The sequence below is a fragment of the Erythrolamprus reginae genome, chromosome 5 (assembly GCF_031021105.1).
Source record: "Erythrolamprus reginae isolate rEryReg1 chromosome 5, rEryReg1.hap1, whole genome shotgun sequence".
Taxonomy (NCBI): domain Eukaryota; kingdom Metazoa; phylum Chordata; class Lepidosauria; order Squamata; family Dipsadidae; genus Erythrolamprus; species Erythrolamprus reginae.
This window is the reverse complement of record NC_091954.1, coordinates 98,631,558-98,653,854: the sequence shown is the minus strand read 5'-3', so window position 1 is coordinate 98,653,854 and position 22,297 is coordinate 98,631,558. Positions and strand designations below refer to the sequence as shown.

Sequence of the window (22,297 nt, the reverse complement as noted above, 5' to 3'; positions counted from 1 at the left end):
AAAACCCGTATTTCAACTTTATAACTCCGAACAGCAACTGCAGGAATTAATTGCTCCGTCTGCCTTTGGAATCCTTATGTCACATCAAAACCTGCTGGAATCCTGACAGGTCATTCAGACAGCGTAATAGCTGTCCAGTTCATTACTGAGCGCAAACTGCTCTTCAGCTTTGCCAAGGATAAGGTGAGTGTTGAAGGAGCCTGTCAAATATAGCTGCATATATGATACAAGTCTCCAGTATAAAAATCTAAACTCATTCTGCCATGTAGTAACATTAACAAAAGACTTATTTAGAAGTCTCTCTTAAACTATTTTTCTTTTCTTTTTAATTTTTTTATTAAAACAAAACAAGACACCAGCATACATATACCAAGACAACAGACATACAACAAATATAGGAGCTATTACTGCTCCGCTCTTAGCAGAAGTTTCCAGAGAAGAAATTGAACGGGTCCAAAGATGGGCTACAAGAATGGTGGAAGGTCTTAAGCATAAAACATATCAGGAAAGACTTAATGAACTCAATCTGTATAGTCCGGAGGACAGAAGGAAAAGGGAGGACATGATAGAAACATTTAAATATGTTAAAGGGTTAAATAAGGTTCAGGAGGGAAGTGTTTTTAATAGGAAAGTGAACACAAGAACAAGGGGACACAATCTGAAGTTAGTTGGGGGAAAGATCAAAAGCAACATGAGAAAATATTATTTTACTGAAAGAGTAGTAGATCCTTGGAACAAACTTCCAGCAGACGTGGTTGGTAAATCCACAGTAACTGAATTTAAACATGCCTGGGATAAACATATATCCATTGTAAGATAAAATCAAGGAAATAGTATAAGGGCAGACTAGATGGACCATGAGGTCTTTTTCTGCCGTCAGTCTTCTATGTTTCTATGTTTCTAGAAATTCTTACAAATCATATCATACAAAGAAACATATGCTTATATTTCCTACTATTTACAAATTTATAACTGTTTACTTCTTTATAACATATTTAGTTATTCAATTATTCCTTAATGTTCTACTCAACCAATCATAGACCTTATCCCAATCTTTATGAAATTCAGTTTCGTCTTGTCCCTTCGACTATTTTTCTACACATATATTGAACTTTATTTGCCCTAATTCTTCCTTCTCCTCCGTACAGTCCATAACGATGTCTGGGTCTAGCTGACCTTAGTTGGACTCAAAAAAACTCTAAGCAGAAGTAGAAAAGATTATTCCCTGGAGGCTACCAGGATGTCCCAGAGCTTAGGTTATACCGGGGGTCTGAAACTTGCAGGGTCATGTTGTTGTCACATGACGTATCATGACTTTGTCTCCTTTCACTAGACTGGGGCGGTGGGGGGACATGGCCAGCACATGACACATCCGACCTGTGGGCTGCTAGTTTGACACCCATGAGTTACACTATGAAGGGTTTTTTTTTTTAAAGTCTCAGTAGAAGTCAATAGCAGACTACATCCAGGGTATCCAAGAAAGCATCATTAATATTACCTGGAGGACCATCTTCCGCCTTATGTATCCCAGTGGCTGGTTAGGTCCCACAGAGTCAGCCTTCTCCAGATCCCGTCGGCCAGGCAATGTCATCCAGCAGGGCCTAGGGGAAGATCTTTCTCTGTGGCCAGGCCCTTTGGAACAAATACCACTCTACTACGCCCTGATCAGACCACATCTGGAGTATTGCATCCAGTTCTGGTCACCACACTTCAAAAGAGACATTGAAACTCTGGAGAAGGTGCAGAAAAGAGCAACCAAAATGATTAGGGTACTTGAAACCAAGAGTTACAAAGAGAGATTGCGGGAACTGGGCATGGATAGCCTAGAGAAAAGGAGGGGCAGAGGGGACATGATAGCTGTAAACAGGTATATGAGGGGTTGCCACAGAGAGGAGGGAGCCACTCTATTCTCCAGAGCACCAGAGGGCCAGACGAGGAACAATGGCTGGAAGCTGACCAAGGAAATATTCAACCTAGAAGTAAGGAAGAACTTCCTGATGGTCAGAGCGATCAACTAGAGATCAACCTGCCTGTGGAGGTTGTGAACTCCCCAACTCTGGACACTTTCAAGAGGAGATTGGACTGCCATTTGGCTGGGGTGCTTTAGGATTCCTGCTCAGGCAGGGGGTTGGACTTGATGACCTGCATGGTCCCTTTCAACTCTAACAATAAATAAATTCCTTCTAGAGATACGTATTGCCCCCTCCCTCCTGGCCTTTTGCAAAGCCTTGAAGGTTCATCTTTGCCAGCGGGCATGGGGAGCCCATGATTGCTGAGAGCTGAAATAGAAGGCTACTTCCTTCTAACCAATTTCAAAGTTTTCTTCTTGGGGCATCTATTGGATTTTTAAAGGGATTGAATCACTTCTTTTGTCATGCAAAGACTCTAGATTAGTGCTTCTTAACCTTGGCAGTTTTCAAATGTATGGACTCCAAATCCCAGACTTTCCCAACCATTAAATCTGATTGGGGAATTCTGGGAATTGGAGTCCACATAGTTGCCAAGGTTATAAAGTGCAGATCTTTAAAAAAAATGCCACATTTTCAGTAGGTCAAAGATTAACTGTGCCCCCGAAAATATATTTTTGTATTGGGGGAAGAAACATTTGTTAATTCAGAGAGAGATAAATCCCATAGACACAAGCTAAATTCGGAACTCTAATCTAATTTCCTCCATTAATAACACCTCTCATGAAGACATGAGATTGCAATCTGGATCTAGAGAATGCAGAATGTGCTCTAATTGAAAGATGGAAGAAAAAAAATATTAAGTTATTAAGTTTCAATAAGTATCTTAACAGTTGGCTAACACTGTCTTCCCTTGGTTGTTCAGCCATTATTTTACAAGCAATCTTGTGTTGTTTTTGGCATTAGCATAAATCTGTTTCACTTTGATGGATGAACGGGCATCAGCAATGGTAGCTATTTACATACAAAGCCTTCTGCTCTGCTTAAGCAATCTCTTATTGACTGCCAGGAATCCAAATTAAACATCACAATTCTGTGTAGGACAAATGGCAGAATAAAAGAAGATAAAACAGGCTTCCTTTCCATAAAAGCTTGATCTGACAGCTCAGAGAAGAAAGTGACAATGATGAACAGCCTAACATTGGTTTGTGCTTCCCATGGAATAAGAACAAGTTTGATATTTTTTTAAGACTCAGAGAGGTGGAAGAAAGCACTTAGGAATCTTCACTATTCAAATTCCCCTTTCTCTGCCAGCAATGCATAGCTTATTCCGAAGACCTCCAAATATCGTTGGGCCAAAATAAGAATGAAATGCATGGACAGGTTTTAATGATAGCTGGCTGGGTAATAATAACATCAATGACTGTTAGACTGCTGGAAAATAACATCAGGGTAGTATGCCACATCAGTGTCCCTAACAGATGGCTGGTTCTTCATTGAGTCGATAGGAAGTCCTTCCAGCCTCTTCTTGAACAGATATATTGAACGGGAACGTCTTACCATTCAACCAGAATATTCTTTACTGTAACTTAAGATCATAATTTTGCACCTGTATTCTTGGACTGGAGAAAAAGTCTTGATATTCTTTCTGAAACTTGAAGAATTACAGTGCTACAAAAGCCTCTACTTAGGAACTTTTCTAGATAAGAACCGGATGTTCAAGATTTTTTTGCCTCTTCACAAGAACCATATTCCACTTACAAATCTGAGCCTCTGAAACTATATCCGGAAAAGGCAGGGAGAAAACTCCATTGGGCCTCTCTAGGAATCTCCTGGGAGGAAACAGGGCTGGAAAAGATGGGGAGAAGCCTCTGTGGGGCCTCTCTAGGAATCTCCTGGAAGGAAACAGGGCCTCCACCCTCCCTGTGGTTTCCCAATCGCATGCATTATTTGCTTTTACATTGATTCCTATGGGAAAAATTGCTTCTTCTTACAAACCTTTCTACTTAAGAAGCTGGTCACGGAATGAATTAAGTTTGTAAGCAGAAGTACTACTGTATATCTTTATCAGTCTTTTTTCTTAAGACTAACTATGTGCTAAGTTTCCTTAAGCTACCTATAGATAGATATAGATCTCTACAGTATAGTATGCAAACTTTTTGGCCTGAGATTCCATGTTTTACCATGTTTTACCTTTGCTGGGAAATTAATGATGTCATGAATCATCTAAGTAGATGTGTAGAACATTTTATCTGGCTCTTTGCGGAAAGATTGGAAAGACTTTGGATTGGGTTTTTAATTTTTAATTTTCAATTCTAATTTACTTCTCTCTTTTTTGAAATATTTTTATTGTATTTTTTAAAAAGACAAACAAAGACATACGACATTAAACACTCAAGGAGCTGCCATTGCTCCGCTTATCTTAGAAGTCTAACTATTACAAAAAATAAAAACCTAACTCTAATCAGATCAATACAGAAATAGCACATTTTTATATTAAGTACTTGTTGAATTTAACTCTATGTTAATTAAATTTCTTTATCTGTAAAATACTTATTCAAAAAATATAATATAATGAATAACATATCTAACTTTATCATACTATAAAGATTTTTAAACTATTATGCTCTATCTTATAAAATTTCAAAACTATAAGTTCAAGAAGTTCTAAATTCTTGTTACTTTAACTTTTAATGTTATTTTTAAAGTTCCACCATTCATATACTTTATTCCATATTTTATAAAATTCTGTTTCTACTTGATTATTCAAGCGTTTTGTCATCATGTCTAATTCTGCACATTCCATAATTTTTTTATAAACTTCTATAGCCTTTGGTATTTCCTTTTCTTTCCATTTCTGCGCAAATGTAATTCTTGCCGCAACCAGTATATGTATTATTAAGTAATAAATTTCTTTTTTATATTTAATGTTTGAAATACCCAATAAGAAAAATTCAGGAGATTTCTATTCCTCTCCTCCTTTCTCTATCCAGATATTAAGGCTTTGGGACATTCAACATCAACTTTGCGTGCAAAGGATTGCCGGATCCTTCCCTAAAAGTGTGGACTTTTACTCCACCCTTTATTTTCATCAATCACAAGGTCTCCTATTCATCTCAATGAACAACCAACTGATGGTCCTGGAAATGGAACGCGAGTTAGGGAAAAGAAGAGTGGCAAGTCACAAGAAAGCTGTGACTTGCCTCCTGTATAATTCAGTGCTCCAACAGGTAAAACATACAAGAAAAGGATTATTTTGGTAATTGTCTGAGAAACCATTCGCAATTCATAGTCACTGTTTTCTGGATGTTCTTTTCAGCGAGTAAAAATTGAAGCACAAGAGGCATTTACAAAGGAATTTCCTCTCTACCGTGATGCAGTAATTGTATTTCTCTAGCTTTCCTTTAAGACACAGGCATTTTGCCTCCTCTAGAATTTTATTTCAGTACTGGAGGTCACCCAATTTTCTATAGCTTAATTAACACTGTGCTGAAGTCTGGCTTGCGTTTTGTCAAAAGCTTTCTACTCTTTCTGCGTCTTCCTCTGCTTTTCGGCATTATTCTCAGGATGTACAAGGATTTCTTTTTAATTTCTGCGGGTGGCATTTTTGAACTGATTTTATTCATGGAATAATAATACGGTGCCACTCTTTTATTTTATGCACTTCGTTCTTCACTTGGAATTCCTGGGCCTGCCTCCACTTTTCCATCTGAAAAGGTTTTGTGTGAGGTTCTGTCACATTCTTCCTTTGGGATATAATTGAGGCGTGGGAAATCAGGCATAATGCCGATAGTTGAAAAGATGTTTCTCCAATGAAGGAGAGGATATTGATGCATGCTCTTGGCACCATATTATTAAATAAGTATGAGAACTGTACTCTTAACCTGTAAACAGGAAATTCTGTTTTCTTCTAACAGCAAATTCTCTTTCACCACATTGAGTGAAAACTTCAAGAAACCTTAATTATGGTTCCATTTAATTTAATCCAGTTCAAATGTCTTCTACAGAGTCAAATGACAGTGCAAATAGAGCCTTATTCTTTCTTTTAAATTTAAATAAATAAATAGATGATACATGGTGATGGTAGATGATAGCTAACTAGCTGGAGAAATAGATAGATAGATAACAGACAGACAACAGACAGACAGACAGACAGACAGACAGGTAATAGATGGTTAGAGAGATAAATAAGATGCATGGATAAATAAATAAATAAATAAATAAATAAATAGATAAATGAGATGGATGAATAGATAGATAGATAATATATAATCTCTCTCTATCTCTCTCTCTCCCTCCCTCCCTCCCTCCCTCCACCCACCCACCCACCCACCCACCCACCCACCCACCCACCAAAACCCACCCATTGGCTATGTCTGTCTCCTGCTTGGCATTTCTTATGTTCTTATGAAATTATATGACAGGGGGAAACTATTCCTTTGGGAGCCAGAATTTGCAAACATGAAGGTTTTCTAAACATTGTATGGAGCCCAACTGAACCTAGTTACTCTTATACACACTTTCTACTCAATTGGTATTGGGGGGGGGGGTTGTTAGAGGAGGGGTCTCCAATTTTGGTAACTTTACCATTTGTAGACTTCAATTTCCCTTTCAACCCCTAGGTTAGAAGATATTGGGCACATAAAACCCAGCTCCTGTACAATTTTGTATGTGGAGAATGTATGGAAAGACATACTACACCCTTACTTTGAATAATCTAGTTTTACCCATCTCATAATCAATTAATATGGAAAAACTATTTTGCCCCTTTAAAAAAAGAGCTATAGTTGTCAGCCCCACACTGGTCCTGAGTAAAGAAAGAAAGATGCTCAAGAACTCGAGCTGAGAATCATATTAAAAAAGCTCCTTGCTTTCTGTTGCAAATGAACTTGCTTTTGAAATATTCATATCAAATCACCTTATGGCCCATGTTAGCTATAAAACGTGCAAACAGTGTATTTATCTGAGATCTGTGTTTTGCTTTATGTAATTTTCCCCAACAGAAATTCATAACATAATGGGCATGGATCATAGTTATATCTTTGATAGTAAAAGAAATAATTAAACACACAGCCACTTGGTATGCAAGTTGGATATTCATTCCCTTTGTAGCACTGCAGCTCTTGTAAACAGAGATTCACCTAAATCTCATCTGAGATACAGGAACCGCAGCTGTCATAATACACAATGCAATGAAATTAATCTCTGGGCAAATTTATTTATTTATTTGTCAAAAATCTGCACAAGATAGCAAACATAAGCATAAGCAAAGTAGGTACAGGTAAATTTGGAAAATAGGCTGGTAGGACAGGGACACTAGGCACAATGGTTTGCTTATGCATGCTCCTTACAGACCTCTTAGGAATGGGGTGAGTTGTAGACAACGTTTTTGGGGTTTGGGGAAGAAACCACAGAGTCAGGTAGTGCATTCCAGGCATTGATCACTCTATTGCTGAAGTCGTATTTTCTGCAATCAAGTTTCGAGCAGTTTACATTGAGTTTGAATCTATTGTGTGCTTGTGTATTGTTGTGGTTGAAGCTTAAATATTCATTGACAGGTAGGACATTGTGGTAGGTGACTTTATGAACTTAATTTAGATCATAACGGAAGCAATGTAGCTCTAAGTCCAAAATTTCAAGTCTGGTGGAATAAGTGGTGTTGCGTGCAGAGAATGGTGGACTCTTTCTCATGAAATATTACTGGACTCTCTTGATTGTATTAATGTCTGAAATGCAGTGCGGGTTCCATACAGGTGAGCTGTATTCGAGAATTGGTCTAGCAAATGTTTTGTATGCTCTGGTTAGCAGTGTAATATTGCCAGAGAAGAAGCTACGCAGGATTAGATGAACAACTCTGATTAACAACTTTTTGGCAATGTTGTTACAGTGGGCTCTGGCACTTAGGTCATCAGATATGAGTACTCCAAGGTCCTTGACAGAGTGAGAATGGTCTACAAGGTCATGTCCTCCAAGATTGTATTTTGTGTTCTGATTCTTCTTTTGCCATTGTTTTTTCCCTTTCCCTCTTTTCTACAACATCATAGCTCTCTTTTGTTCAAAGTTTAAAACAAAGCAGGAAAAAGAAATTTACTATCACAAGTGCTCTCGCTGCTATGAGAAGAATGAATAATTTGGGGTACCCAGCATAATATGAGTTCTTCAGCCTTTTCATTCCCTCTCCCATTTAATATTCTTGAATTGCATGCCAAAATTTAATGGCACTGATGACAAAAAGCAGGGATGTAGTGTCTGTCATTTTAAGGGGACGATGGAAAAATTAAAGAATAAGTGCTAAAAGAAAATTAGTAACATCTTTTTTCCCCATAAAGAAGAAGTGAATCTGTGGGTCCACCCTCCAAACATAAATATCAGAAATATCCATCCCCACCTGTTCTGTCGAGCTCTCTGGTAGAATCCTCCCAAAAATGCACAGATACAATTTCAGACACACACACATTTGAAAATTCAAAACAATGTTCTTTATAATGAAAATTCACTTAAACCAAGCCCTCTTTTGGTATAGTCCCTTATCAGTTCTGTGATACTTAGCTTGCAGTTGTGAGGCAATTCACAGTCCTTTGTTTTTCATAAAGTGAAACACACTTTGCCCTGGTTTAGTTGTAAAGCGGGGGAAAATCAGCACACAAAAGGCCCAGGTCTGTAAAGCAGTCACAAAACACAACAATCAGATAATCCTCCACAATGGCCAAACCCACAGGCTGCTCTTTATAGCAGCCTCACTAATTACCACAGCCCCACCCAACCACAGGTGGCCTCATTTTCTTTGATAATAATCTCTCAGTTGTTGTTGCCTATGCATCGCTCTCCGCATGCGTGGCTGTATCATTAACTCTTGTTCTGAATCCAAGGAGGAGCTAGATAATTGATCTCCTTCTGAGCTGTCTGCCACACTCTCCTCCTCCCTGTCACTCATGTCTTCTTGGTCAGAGGAGCCTTCATCAGCAGATTCCACCAGGGGCAAAACAGGCCTGCAGCATGTGGATGTCTCCCCCACATCCACAGTCCATAGGGCAGGAGCAGGGCCAGACCTAACCACAACACCACCCATCTGGATTATGCTGTTTTAACCAGTGAAGCCATTTATCCCCTGGCTTCCTCTATCTTTTCTTTTATATTTAACATGAACTTTACTACACTCCAATGCACAAGGAAATGAAAGTAAGCAGTAAGAATTCAAGAAGGAGATATTTCTGAGTTAACATCCCACCTAATCAGGGTGTACACACCCCATTTTCTGAAAGTGTTTTGTATTAAAGATCAATGCTGGTGATGTTTTGAAGGCTTATACGATCCATAAGAAAATGACATCCCTGAAAATGTCTATGAATCACAATATTTTGGCTTTTGTAATCTCAGAAACTCTTTTCCTCTATATATTAGTATTCATGAGGATCTGAATTGCAAAATCTCTGTGCCTGTGAAACTCTGTGCCTTTACATCCTAATGATATGCTGAGTGAACTTCTCTGATTCTGCTGCTGTATGTGACAAAGTCAAAGATGAGGTGATTCAGTCAAAGGCACACGGAATTGCCGCAAGTGAAGTCAGTGTGTACTCCTCACTCCAGTTTTGAAATTTTACAAATTCAGACAAATCTTGAGGAACCATCTGTCTTTCAGTTTTGAAAATTCCCACAGGGTACCTGTCCAGAGTGAAAATTCTGACTGAATGTCTGTTATGTGTCTCTAAAATTATCAGCCAAAAATCTATATTAATGGGTTACAGTAGGAAAATATGCATCCATAACTCTTAGAAATAAGTAAACCTATAACTGGAATATAATGGGTATGTATGTACAGTATGTATGTATGTATGTATGTATGTATGTATGTATGTATGTATGTATGTATGCATATATGTATATATGTATATATGTACTGTATTATAAAACTATTACTTTATTTCATTGCTAAAACTAAAAGAGAAGACTCACAGTCATCATTGTACTAGAAAAGGGTTAGGTTGGAATATTTACTCACAAGGAAGAAACAATCAAGAAAGGTTCAAGTGAAGGAGAGACCAAGAAGAGTTTGATTTAATGGTTAAGCTTCCAGGGATAAAACAGAAGACTGTGAGTTGACATTGTGCTTTAACCATGAAAGCCAAATGGTGATGTTGAGCCAATCACTCTCTCTCAGTCCAACTAACCACACAGAGTTGTTGTTGTGAAGCATATAAGAAGAGGAATACAGTATGTGTTGGATATATGCACTGCTTTGAGTTATTTGTAAAAATAATAAAGGCAGGGAAGAGAGAGGGGGGGAGAGGGAGGGATGGAGAGAGAGAGAGAGAATACTGTGTTCAGTTCTGGAGACCTCACCTACAAAAAGATATTGACAAAATTGAACGGGTCCAAAGACGGGCTACAAGAATGGTGGAAGGTCTTAAGCATAAAACGTATCAGGAAAGACTTAATGAACTCAATCTGTATAGTCTGGAGGACAGAAGGAAAAGGGGGGACATGATCGAAACATTTAAATATGTTAAATGGTTAAATAAGGTTCAGGAGGGAAGTGTTTTTAATAGGAAAGTGAACACAAGAACAAGGGGACACAATCTGAAGTTAGTTGGGGGAAAGATCAAAAGCAACGTGAGAAAATATTATTTCACTGAAAGAGTAGTAGATCCTTGGAACAAACTTCCAGCAGACGTGGTTGGTAAATCCACAGTAACTGAATTTAAACATGCCTGGGATAAACATATATCCATTGTAAGATAAAATACAGGAAATAGTATAAGGGCAGACTAGATGGACCATGAGGTCTTTTTCTGCCGTCAGTCTTCTATGTTTCTATGAGAGAGAGATGGAGGGAGGGGAGAGAAGGGGCGTTGGTCTTACCTGATATGCCTCTTCTCTAGGGCAGAGGTAGCATCCAGGATGGATTGACCTCATCCAATCAGCTTGCAGGACTGAATCTGTCAATTTTTATTTGATGGCTCCGCCTCATCTCTGTGATCCTCACAGAAGGATCCTCTGTCCAAAAATGACAGTGAAGTAACCAGGGAACACTCACAGTCATTAGAAAGCAACTTGAAAGCAGTTCAGAAGTTACTGAATGCCGACTCAACTAGTAGTGAGGAATGGAGTTCACAAGGCCCCGTCCATCCAGTCTGAGGACTGAGTTGTAATTGGGGATTCCAGGCAAAGATGGAGCCCTCTACTGATTGGATGAGGTCAACCCATCCTGCATGATATCTCTACCCACTATGGAGAATGAATTGTGGTAAAAAAAACCCAACCCAACCCAAACAAAACGAAACGAAACGAAACGAAAGCAAACCAAAGCAAAGCAAACCAAACCAAACCAAACCAAACCAAACCAAACCGAAAAAGCCATTATTTCCCATTTATTCATGATGAAAAGTTTCTTCCCCCCCCCCCAACTCTATGACTAATTATACTATAGTATTCTTCAACTTATGATCACAGTTGGGACCAGAATTTCCATTGGCAACTTAATAACTTAATTAGGTTATTAAGTGAGTCATGCTGGATTTTGCCACAGGTAAGTGAATCATCGCAGTTAAGTGAATTATGTGGTAGTTAGGTACATTTGTTTTTCCTCATTGACTTTACTTGTTAGAAGCCAGCTGGGAAGGTTACAAACGATGATCACATGAACATCCTGGTTGCCAAGCACCCAAATTTTGATCACGTGGCCATAGAGATGCTGAATGGTTGTAAGTGCACGACAAATTATAAATGACTTATTTCAGTGCCATTGTAACTTTGAATTATTGTAAGTTGAGAACTACCTGTATAGAAGAAGGGCAATACACAAAACTACTGGGCTGGCAAAGACTACATATGTATATACTCACATACATATGCGCGCATGCACGCACGTGCTCGCACACACACACTCACACAGAGACACACACCAGCCTTTTTTTTTTGCCCTCAAAACATTGTTTACTATGGGGAAAATGGTCATTATACTGCAGGCTATTTCTGCTGACTGCTTGAAATTTGGCTGTTCAGGTTTCACCAGGTTCATGGTTGACTCAGACTTCCATCCTTCCTGTTGTGAGTGCTCCTCGTCCAACTCTGGTAATAATAGATTCTGAGGAGGATGAACCAGACCCATCTTGGTACCCTGGGCCAGCGTTGTTGCCAGCTGATGCAGAGAGTGAGAGTGAGGAAGAAATAGACCTGGATGAACCCAAGGGACCACCAGAGGTGGCAGATATGCCAATGACAGTAGAGTCTGGCTTAGAGGAGGAGGAAGACCGGGAGCCTTTGCTAGATGCCCGTTTTAGAAGACTAAGAAAAAAGACAAGAATACTTGTATGGGAAAAGAAAGTAGTCTGTAGTTTGTAACTCTAGGGAATTGTTGACCACTTCCTATAGGTATTTAAGGGTGGTGTGTTGGTAATTTGGGGTGGAGTTTCAACATTTTGCAATGGAGTCGGATGTGTTAGAGATTTTGGCCAGGTTACACTAGCCACCTGTTATTTTCCCGCAAAAATCCTTGGACCAAAAGTGCCTTGTCTGCTGAAATGTTGGGAAGCTGCCATAGTAAGTTGTAAAACTAGAGACTTCTTATCTCATGAAGGAATTGCATATGAAGCTTTGATCTTTGGCAGCAGCCTAGCTGAGGAACTGGTATCTCTTAATTACCCTCACTGAGAAACTGCTAAGATTATCTCTCATATGCATGACTTTGGCTTGCAAAAATGAGATTTTATATATAAAAAGACTGATTTGAAATCTCAGTGCGTGGATTCCTCCTTTGTTTCCAAGCTGTGTAGGCACAGGATAGAATACTTCTGAGGTGGGCAAAATGAGGACCCATATTGTTGGGGTCAATATGCCGTAAAATAACTTACAGAAGTCTCTAAAGCCTTGTAAAGTGGTATATAAGTCTAAGTGCTATTGCTATTATGTATAAGGATTTTGGGATCCTTTTGATTCTTTATAAATGAGAAAATGGCTATCAAAGTGACTATTCTTCCTGTTTCCATTGCTTTGCTTTCTGGGTTTCCTTGAAATCTAATTTTCTGCATACTATTGTCCGTGTCAGCCATTGTAACTCAGAAGAAAAAGCTCGCTGCTCCTGTTGAGATTCTCATCTTGCGATTTTACTTCTGAACACTCGTTCTGGCATTGCCAAGTTTAAACAGCTCTCTGGACCCCTGAGGCAGAATAATTCTAAAACTTGGGATAGCACAAATGTCACACTGAGAATGCTTATAGTATGTCCTTCTCCATGGTGATATAACTGTGCCTACCTTATAACAGTACTGACAGTGAAGCTGCCTCCTCTCTCTGTTTCCATCTCGTCTTTGTATATTTGTCCAATAGGATTTTTTCAGCAATGTGAAAAAGTTATTTAAATCAGATCTAAAGAGCAATGTGGCATTTCTAACTAAGGCACTGGTCGTTCATTTTCACTTCAGCTTGACTGCCTCATTAATATGCTGATGATTTTGACAATACTTCTGGACATGCACTTAGTATTGTAAGAATGAAGGGAGGACTGTTTAAAAAATGCTTCTAAATAAATAAATACATATTTATTCATTTATTTTGTCCAATACACAATACATATTGAAGAGAATAGACATGAGGTATTATATATAAAGAAAAGATATAAAAGTAGAGAAGATATATTAAAGGAAGAAAAGATATATGAGATATATGAGATAAGGAGAGACAATTGGGCAGGGGACGAAAGGCAGGCTAGTGCACTTATGTACGCCCCTTACTGACCTCTTAAGAACCTGGAGAGGTCAATCGTGGGATAGTCTAAGGGAGAAATGTTGGGGGTTAGGGGTTGACACTACTGAGTCCGGTAATGAGTTCCACGCTTCGACAACTCGATTGCTAAAGTCATAATTTTTACAGTCAAGCTTGGAGCGATTAATATTAAGTTTGAATTTGTTTCGTGCTCTTGTGTTGTTGCGGTTGAAGCTGAAGTAGTCATTAGTTATTTAGACTTCCAATGCAAACATAAACATATTCAGCAGATTAACATATTTTGTACCAGCTGTCCAGTGAGACAAGTACTATTTTTTTTTCAAACTGGAAGTACCCCCTGATATAAATAAATATTCAGAGAGAGAGATACAGGTATCAATAAAGAAATTCCTGCCAGAGAATGAGAAAGAACACGGAGAATTTGACAACACTAAATGAAGCATATGGAGGGAAGGCCATTGTGTAGGATTGGATGTACGGCACACGATCTGTATGCAGAAAATTTTGCAGTCTGTTTCCTGGCATTTGCAGTCAAAAAGGATTGATAGCTCCCCTCCAAAATGTACTGGACTAGATGGATAAATATACTAATTAGTTGCAAGGAAGCTTCACTGAATCCATAAATGTTGCATAACTGGACAAAGCAGCAATTAATAACATGGACTAGTTTAGAAGGATAAAGATGATGATGAGCAGGAAGTGCCTAGCCAGAAGAGAATGTGAAATGTGCACATCTCGGATATCAACACCCTTGAAAATGTCCAAAGATACTTCACCAGAAGAGCCCTTCACTCCTCCACTCGAAACAGAATACCCTATGAAAGCAGACTATCAATCCTTGGTCTTGAAAGCTTAGAACTACGTCGCCTAAAACACAATCTAAGTATTGCCCACAAGATCATATGCTGCAACGTTCTACCTGTCAATGACTACTTCAGCTTCAACCGCAACAACACAAGAGCACGCAACAGATTAAAACTTAATATTAACCGCTCTAAACTTGACTGTAAAAAATATGACTTCAGCAACCGAGTTGTCGAAGCGTGGAACTCATTACCTGACTCAGTAGTGTCAACCCCTAACCCCCAACATTTCTCCCTTAGACTATCCACAATTGACCTCTCCAGGTTCCTTAGAGGTCAGTAAGGGGCGTGCATAAGCGCACCAGTGTGCCTTCCGTCCCCTGTCCAATTTTCTCTCCTTATCTCATTTATCTTTTCTTCCTTTCAAATATGTTCACCTATACTTTTATATCTTGTCTTCTATTCTTTCCTTTATTTATATGATTACATATCTATTATCTTCAATGTGTATTATGTATTGGACAAAATAAATAAATAAATAAAATAAGATAAAAAAGTGCCTAGCAGGAAGAGACCATGGAAGAAAATTGCAAATTAATACGTATACCTTAAGAGTTTTCCTATGTTCCCTGGAAATGTTCTTGATAAAAAGACAGAAAGAAGGGGGAAATTAGAATAGAATAGAACAGAACAGAATAGAAAATAAAGGGTCCTTGGATGTGTTCTAATCCAACTCTTGGCTTGAACAGGAGATCCTATACCATTTTGGACAAATGGCTGTCCAGTTCCTTTTCGAAAGTCTCCAGTCATGGAACATCTATAACTTTGGAAGACAAACTATTCTATTGTTGATTGCTCTTACTTTTAGGAAATTTCATCACATGAGTTTTGACAAATGTATCTTTTTCTTTTATGTACACTGAGAGCATATGCACCAAGACAAATTCCTTGTGTGTCTAATCACATTTGGCCAATAAAGAATTCTGTTCTGTTCTATTCTATTGGTCTCCTTATTCCTTGCTTAGTTTCCCTCCATAGTTTCTTGTGTTGCCTTTTGGTGCTTTGGAAAATAGTTCGACGCCCTTCACCTTTGTAGGAGCTCCTACTATAAAGAAATTCCAACCATGCAAAATATTGTAACTTCTGTTCCATGGACTTTCCTTGCCAAATTTCCATATCAACTTGAGGAGAATGGGAATTCAAGCTACACTGAGCTGCTATTTTGAGGGGGGTTTTTTGTTATGCATTCAAGTTTTCTGAATTTGTATAGTAGAATGATATGGCCTCTATATATTTGTTTCCTAACAAATATAAGAAAGAATGGTTGTTTCACCTCCCCCCCAAAAAAGTATTTTGTTAACTCTACTTAATTCCATTAACTCTACTTAAAGTATTGTGTCAACTCTACTTAAAGTATTGTGTTAACTCTACTAATAATTAAAAGGATTTTCTTTGTAAAGAAATGAGAAGTTGCAAACATATTTGCGTTAAATTATGTTTCTCTAAACTCCTGGAAACATAATTATGAATGGCACCCACGAAGAATTTTAATTGCTAATTTTAATTCTTTCTACAAGTCTTTCTTACGGAAAGTATAAAGGTATTTTGTGTGTGTGCGTTATATTTTTCTTAGGTCTGTTGAGTGTGTTGACTGATTCTTCTTCCACCCACCAACCATGGTTATAGAAAGACTGTATGCTATTTGTTTTCACAAAGCCTATTGAGCTCAAGGACTCCTCATATCTTTAACAGTAATAAGCAATGGAAGTTCTGTTCTACCCTGATCAAAGTAGGGAAATGGATGAGAATGCCTAAGAATTCCCATCTGTTTGCCTTGCACAGCCAAAAGAAGGCTTCTAGCTGGTTTTGTTATTTTTTTACCTTTTGCCAAGAGAGGGGTAGAAAAGCTTCTTTACATTTGCTTTCTTGAAATAACAGGTGTTATCATCCTTGGTTTTTGGAGGAGAATTTTTAATAGGCTAGGAGCGATACATCTGTTATTAAAAGCATATTGGATAGCAATTAAAATTCTTCATGGGTGCCATTCATAATTATGCTTCCAGGAGTTTAGAGGAACATAATTTAATACAAATATGTTTGCAACTTCTCATTTCTTTACTAGGAAAATCCATTTAATTATTAGTATTGAAAAGCAGCAAACTTAGTTACTGGTAAATAGATTCAGTCTGACCTTTGATTTACTCATTCAACCCAGGTATACCTGGTTATAGAATGTTATTGCACTAAGATGTATGTCAAATATAAACAGTACATCTTCCTAGAGATAATAATAAATGTATTATATTATTGTACCAGGTTTATGACTATACATGTCTACCCAATACAGTCTGTCTACCAAACAAAATAAAGAAATGCTTGGGAAGCCGTTTGGTAGATGATATTTACCGTATTTTTCGCTCTATAAGACGCACCTGCTGATAAGACGCACCTAGATTTTAGAGGAGGAAAATAGAAAAAAAATATTTTGAGCCAAAAAGGGGAGAGGAAGAGAGGAAGGAGTGAAAGAAGGGAGTGAGGGAGGAAAGAAGGGAGGAAGGAAAAGGAAAGCAAGAAATGGAGGGAGGAAAGGAAGGAAGGAAGGAAAGAAAGAAAGAAAGAAAGAAAGAAAGAAAGAAAGAAAGAAAGGGGGAAGGAACAGGAACAGAGGAAGGAAGCAAGGAAACTTATGAAAGGGGAGAGTAAGAGAGGAAGGACTGAAGGGAGGGAGGGAGGGAAGAAGGTAGGAAGGAGAAAGAAAAGAAGAAATAGAGGAAGGGAAGGTAAAAGAGAGAAAGAAAAAGAGCAAGAAAGAAAGCAAGAAAGAGAGAAAGAAAATGAAAGAGAAATAAAAATAGAGAGGGGGAATGAAAGAAATGGAAGGAGGGAAGGAAGGAGAGAAAGCAAGAGAAAGAAAGAAAGCAAGAGAAAGAAAAAAGAATGAAAGAGCAAGAGAGCAAGAAAGAAAAGGAAAGAAAGAAAGAAAGAAAGAAAGGCAACTTCAAAGAAAGGCTCACTGAGCATCTCTCACTCTCTCTTTCTATCCCTCTTTCTTTCTTTCTCTTCCTTTCTCTCTCTCCTCTTCCTTTATCTCCTCTCTCTCCCTCCCTCTCTTTCTTTCCCCCCTCTCTCCCCCTTTCCCTCTCTCTTTCTCTCTCTCCCTCTCTTGCTAGCTCTCCCCCCTCTCCCACTCTCTTTCTCCCTCTCCCTCTCTTTCTCTCTCTCCCCCTCTCTCTTTCTCTCTCTCCCCCCCCTTTCTCTCACTCTCTCTTTCTCACTATCTTGCTGTCTGTTGCTCTCACTCACTCTCGTTCTCCGTTCTTCTTAGCGGTGACGCGCGCACGCCCTGCCCGCCTCACCTTTGCCGAGAGCTCTCAGCAAGGGGGTTGTAGGAGAGGCGGGGCCGGCGGCAAAGGTGATATTCAATGTCGGGGGCGCACGGGCGGTTGCACGCGTTCCCTATCTCCCTGCTAGCCCACTCGGAATATTCAAAATAAGAAAAACCTTCGCCGGCAAAGGCTTTTCTTATTTTGAATATTCCGAGTGGGCTAGCAGGGAGATAGGGAGCGCGCCAACCGCATCTGCCCGGAACGTCGGGCTCGGAGGGGCGACTTCTCCAGCGCTGGGCGGGGGCGCTTCTGCTCGGCCTGCTCCTGCCACTCTGCGGGCGAGGAAGAGGTCGGCGGCGGCTGCTCTCCGGGGCGAAGGCGCTTTTGGGGCGAGCCCGCGGGCTCCCGGCCAGGCCTTTAGGCGAGTGGGGGGGGGCTGTCGAGGCTGATCCTGCAGGCGGGAGGGCCCAGCGGCCTGCGCTGCCAAATCCCCGGACGGGCAGCTGGGCGGACGGGGGGCTGCTTCGGCTCCTCATCCCTCCTGCAGCGGTGCGCGTTACCTGCCCCTCCCCCGCCCGCCTCCGAGGGGAGGCCCCTAGTCTCTTCTTCCCCCGCGGGAGCCTCTCTGGCTGCTTTGCGGTGCGGGACCCCCTGCCTCCCCCGATGTTGCGGGCTCTTTTCTCTTCCGAAATGCCTGCAGCCAGCGAAGCGCCTCTCCGCTCGCCAAGTGCCGCTTTGCAGCTTGCCTTCCGCCTTCCTTCCCGCTGATGCAGAGCGGCTTCCGAAGTGACGCGAAGACGGGTGAAGGTGGCTGGGCCGCTGACAGGGACAGGCGGCGAGCGCTCGGAGGGGGCACAGCCCGGAGCGAGACTTGGCCTCCGCTGCGGCTGCTTTTTGGGCTTGCGCCCCCCCCCCTCCCTGCCTGCATCTTCGCTCCATAAGACGCTGCTGATTTTTCATCCTACTTTGGGAGGAAAAAAACTGCGTCTTATGGAGCGAAAAATACGGGTATGTTAAGTGATATGTACTATAAACAAAATAGATGGACACATTCACTTGAAACCTATTCAGAATTAAGGATGAATAAAACCCATCTGTAGAGGAAAAGCTATCTGTTTTTTCTGGTAAGGCTTAAGCCACCATTAGAAAGAAATGGCCTGATTTCATTATCATATTTAAATGGAAAGTATTCCAAACTGAACTGATTCAACTGCAGACAGTACAGAAAAAAAGTATGGCAATGGAGGTCAATTTATCTCCTTCAAATTGAATTCAAATTTGATGACATCACCGGCCCATCCATGGACATTTCTTAGTTGCAATTTGGACGCTATCTGTCATTGCCTTATGTCAGGATATTTGTAAAACCTCTCAGCTGAGATTCTAGATTTATCAATTTATGACTGAGCCCAAAATTTCTGTTAAGTTAGTTTTGCTCCATTTTATGAACTTTGTTGTCACAGTTGTTAAGTGAATCACTACATTTATCTATGGAGATTCTTAGTCATCCAAGATCTTCATTGCCCCAAAAGTGCTTTGTCAAGAGGCAACTGGACTTTCTCTTTTTATTTTGAAGACATTTTCTTCTCATCCAAGAGGCTTCTTCAGACTTCTTGGTCTTCAAAGAAAACCGCAGAATTCCAGTTGCCTCTTGGAAAAGCATCTTTGGCACAATCACTGAAATTATTAAGTTACTAACATGGTTTTTTATTTATTTATTTGTTTTGTCCAATACACAATGAGGGTATATATCTATATACACATAGTAAAATACATGATGAAGGTTATAGAGGAAATACTCATAGTAAAATATATCTAAGAAGTAACAGAAAAGAAGATATAGTAATAGAACATACCAATGAAAGAATAGAAGAGATATAGGAATAGAAGAAAGGAATAGGAGATATAGGAGAACAATAGGACAGGGGACGGAAGGCACTCTAGTGCACTTGTTCTCGTCCTTTACTGACCTCTTAGGAATCTGGATAGGTCAGCCATAGATAATCTACGTGTTGGGGGTTTGGGGATGACACTATGGAGTCTGGTGATGAGTTCCACACTTCGACAACTCGGTTACTGAAGTCATATTTTTTACAGTCAAGTTTGGAGCGGTTAATATTAAGTTTAAATCTGTTGCGTGCTCTTGTGTTGTTGTGGTTGAAGCTGAAGTAGTTGCCGACAGGCAGGACATTGCAGCATATGATCTTGTGGGCAATACTTAGATCTTGTTTAAGGCATCTTAGTTCTAAACTTTCTAGGCCCAGGATTGAAAGTCTAGTCTTGTAGGGAATTCTGTTTTGAGTGGAGGAGTGAAGGGCTCTTCTGGTGAAGTATCTTTGGACATTTTCAAGGGTGTTAATGTCTGAGATGCGATATGGGTTCCAAACAGATGAGCTGTATTCGAGGATGGGTCTGGCAAAAGTTTTGTAAGCTCTGGTAAGTAGTGTGAGATTGCCAGAGCAGAAGCTACGTAGGATTAGGTTTACAACTCTTGAAGCCTTCTTGGCTATATTGTTGCAGTGGGCTTTGGCATTTAAATCTTTTGCTATTAGTATACCAAGGTCTTTAACCGAGTGGGGGTTATCTGTGATAATTTGATTATTCAGTTCGGATTTGGAGTTCAGAGTCTTCTTCCCAATGTAGTTTGTCGTGGTCCACGACAAACTACTCCTAAAACTCAAATCCTATGGCATCTCATCTTTTAAGTGAATCTACCTTCCCTCTTGACTTTGCTTGTCAGTAGATCACCAAAAGTGATCGCGTGACCCTGTGACCATCATAAACCTGCCAAGTTCAGGAGCCAAGCATTTGAATTTTGTTCATGTAACCATGGAGATGCTGTGATAAGCGTGCAAAATGGTCATAAGCAGTGGTGGGCAGGACCCAGAATGGTTGGAAATGCCATTTCGGCAGCAAAAATGGAGCATATGGCCTTGCTCCATTGCCCCCAGCTGTGCACATGCTGTGCATGTGCAACCGAAGTGAAATTACCAGATTTTTTGCTTCTGTGCATGCGAGAGCCACTGCAAGAGGCACGAGGGGCGAACAGCGGTGAGCATGTGGCAGCGTGGCAAAGTGGATGGGGGGAACAGGCGGGGTGAACCGCTGCGAGAGGTGCGGGGAGCGAACGGTGGCACGCAGTGGCTAGGGGCCACTTACCTTGTTTTTGCTTATTTCTGCATTCTTTTTGGTTCTGCGCATGCAGAAATCTTAAATGCACACATCCTCATGCAAGATTCGGTAGGGCTGGGAATGGTAGTCCGCCCTGGTCATAAGTTTCTTTTTTCAATACCATTGTAACTTTGAGCTGTAAGTTGAGGGCTACCTGTATTGTGAGGATTCAGGGTATGAATCCCTTCACGCCATAAATACAGAGCAATTTGCTGAGTCTCAGGGTAGGAATTGCAGCTACTGCAGCTTTAAGACACCCGTCCATACCAAGAATCTATTCATTTTTTTTTAAAGGTGAGAAAAAGAAGCAATACAAGGAAATCACCAGGGATGTAACAGTCATCTGCATTTTCTCACTCACACTGAGCAATCGCCTTTTACAAGGAGGTTCATGCTTGTCTGCAATACAGATTCCTTTTTGTCCAAGCTAAGCCATTTAAGAGGAACTGGGCTATGCTTCAACTTCTTGGAGAACTGTGATTTAATCCTCTGTCTTTATTAGGAAACTCTCACAAAAAAACCATACTGGAAGTCTCCCTGTCAGCCATCTGAAATGGTTCAGTAAGAAAATAAAGATTTTCAAGGCTATGGTTAGCCAAAAGTATACTTGTCATTAGTGATGGGCGAACCCAATGAAATTCGGGTTCAGCAGATTCGGGCGGACTTTACAAAAAATTCGGGTGACGTCACCGAACCCAAACCTTGAACACTCCATGACGTCGAAATTGTGGGATTTCCCAGATCCTTTTGCTGAAAGGACCCCCCTTTACTTGCTTTGGAGAGAAGCTGGAAGCATAGCTAACTCTATAGCGTAATTGTTAGCTCTCTTGACTTTGAATCTGCTGATCGGGGTTCAAATCCCGGTGGAACCACCTTTTTTTAAAAAAACTTTTTAATTAAATTTTTTATTTATTATTATTAGTAGTAGTATTAGTATTATTAGTATCATCATCATCATCATGCTTCTTTATATAATAAAAGGGGTTTGGGTCCTTTTAATCCCTTCTTAGTGGGGAAAAAAAGAAAGCATTAAAAATACCCTCCAGCTCTTGGGGGGCAAAAGGGAACAGCTGGGTCCAGTACCTGATGCGCAGCTGCACAGAAAGCAGAGAAGAGGAGAGCAGTGGAAATCCATGGGTTGATCCTTGGGAAGGAAGGGCCACCACTGCTAGCAAGGCATCTAGCTCAGGGGATAAAAAGCAGGGGACAGAGATGAATAGATGTGACTGACAACTATTCATCATCCAGCTGGCTGGACTGCATTCAGAGAGATTTAAGATTTAATTGGATTTGTATGCCGCCCCTCTCCGAACCTTGGGGCGGCTCACAGCATGTACAGGAAAACAAGAAACAATAATAACAATCCAAT

The 22,297-nt window shown here is 40.1% G+C and overlaps 1 protein-coding gene across 5 annotated transcripts in view; it reads left to right on the top strand.

Annotated features, from left to right (window-relative positions):
- The window catches only part of WDR49 (WD repeat domain 49), a 147,259-nt gene that overhangs the window by 56,326 nt on the left and 68,636 nt on the right, over positions 1-22,297 (top strand). For all 5 annotated transcript variants that reach the window (XR_011559239.1, XR_011559240.1, XR_011559238.1 and 2 more), the window contains exons 7-8: positions 35-183; positions 4,901-5,137. Coding sequence is in view for 1 of the 5 variants with exons in the window: in XM_070753568.1 (XP_070609669.1) it covers positions 35-183; positions 4,901-5,137 (386 nt within the window). In the remaining 4 variants the exon portion in view is untranslated. The remainder of the gene's footprint in view (positions 1-34; positions 184-4,900; positions 5,138-22,297) is intronic.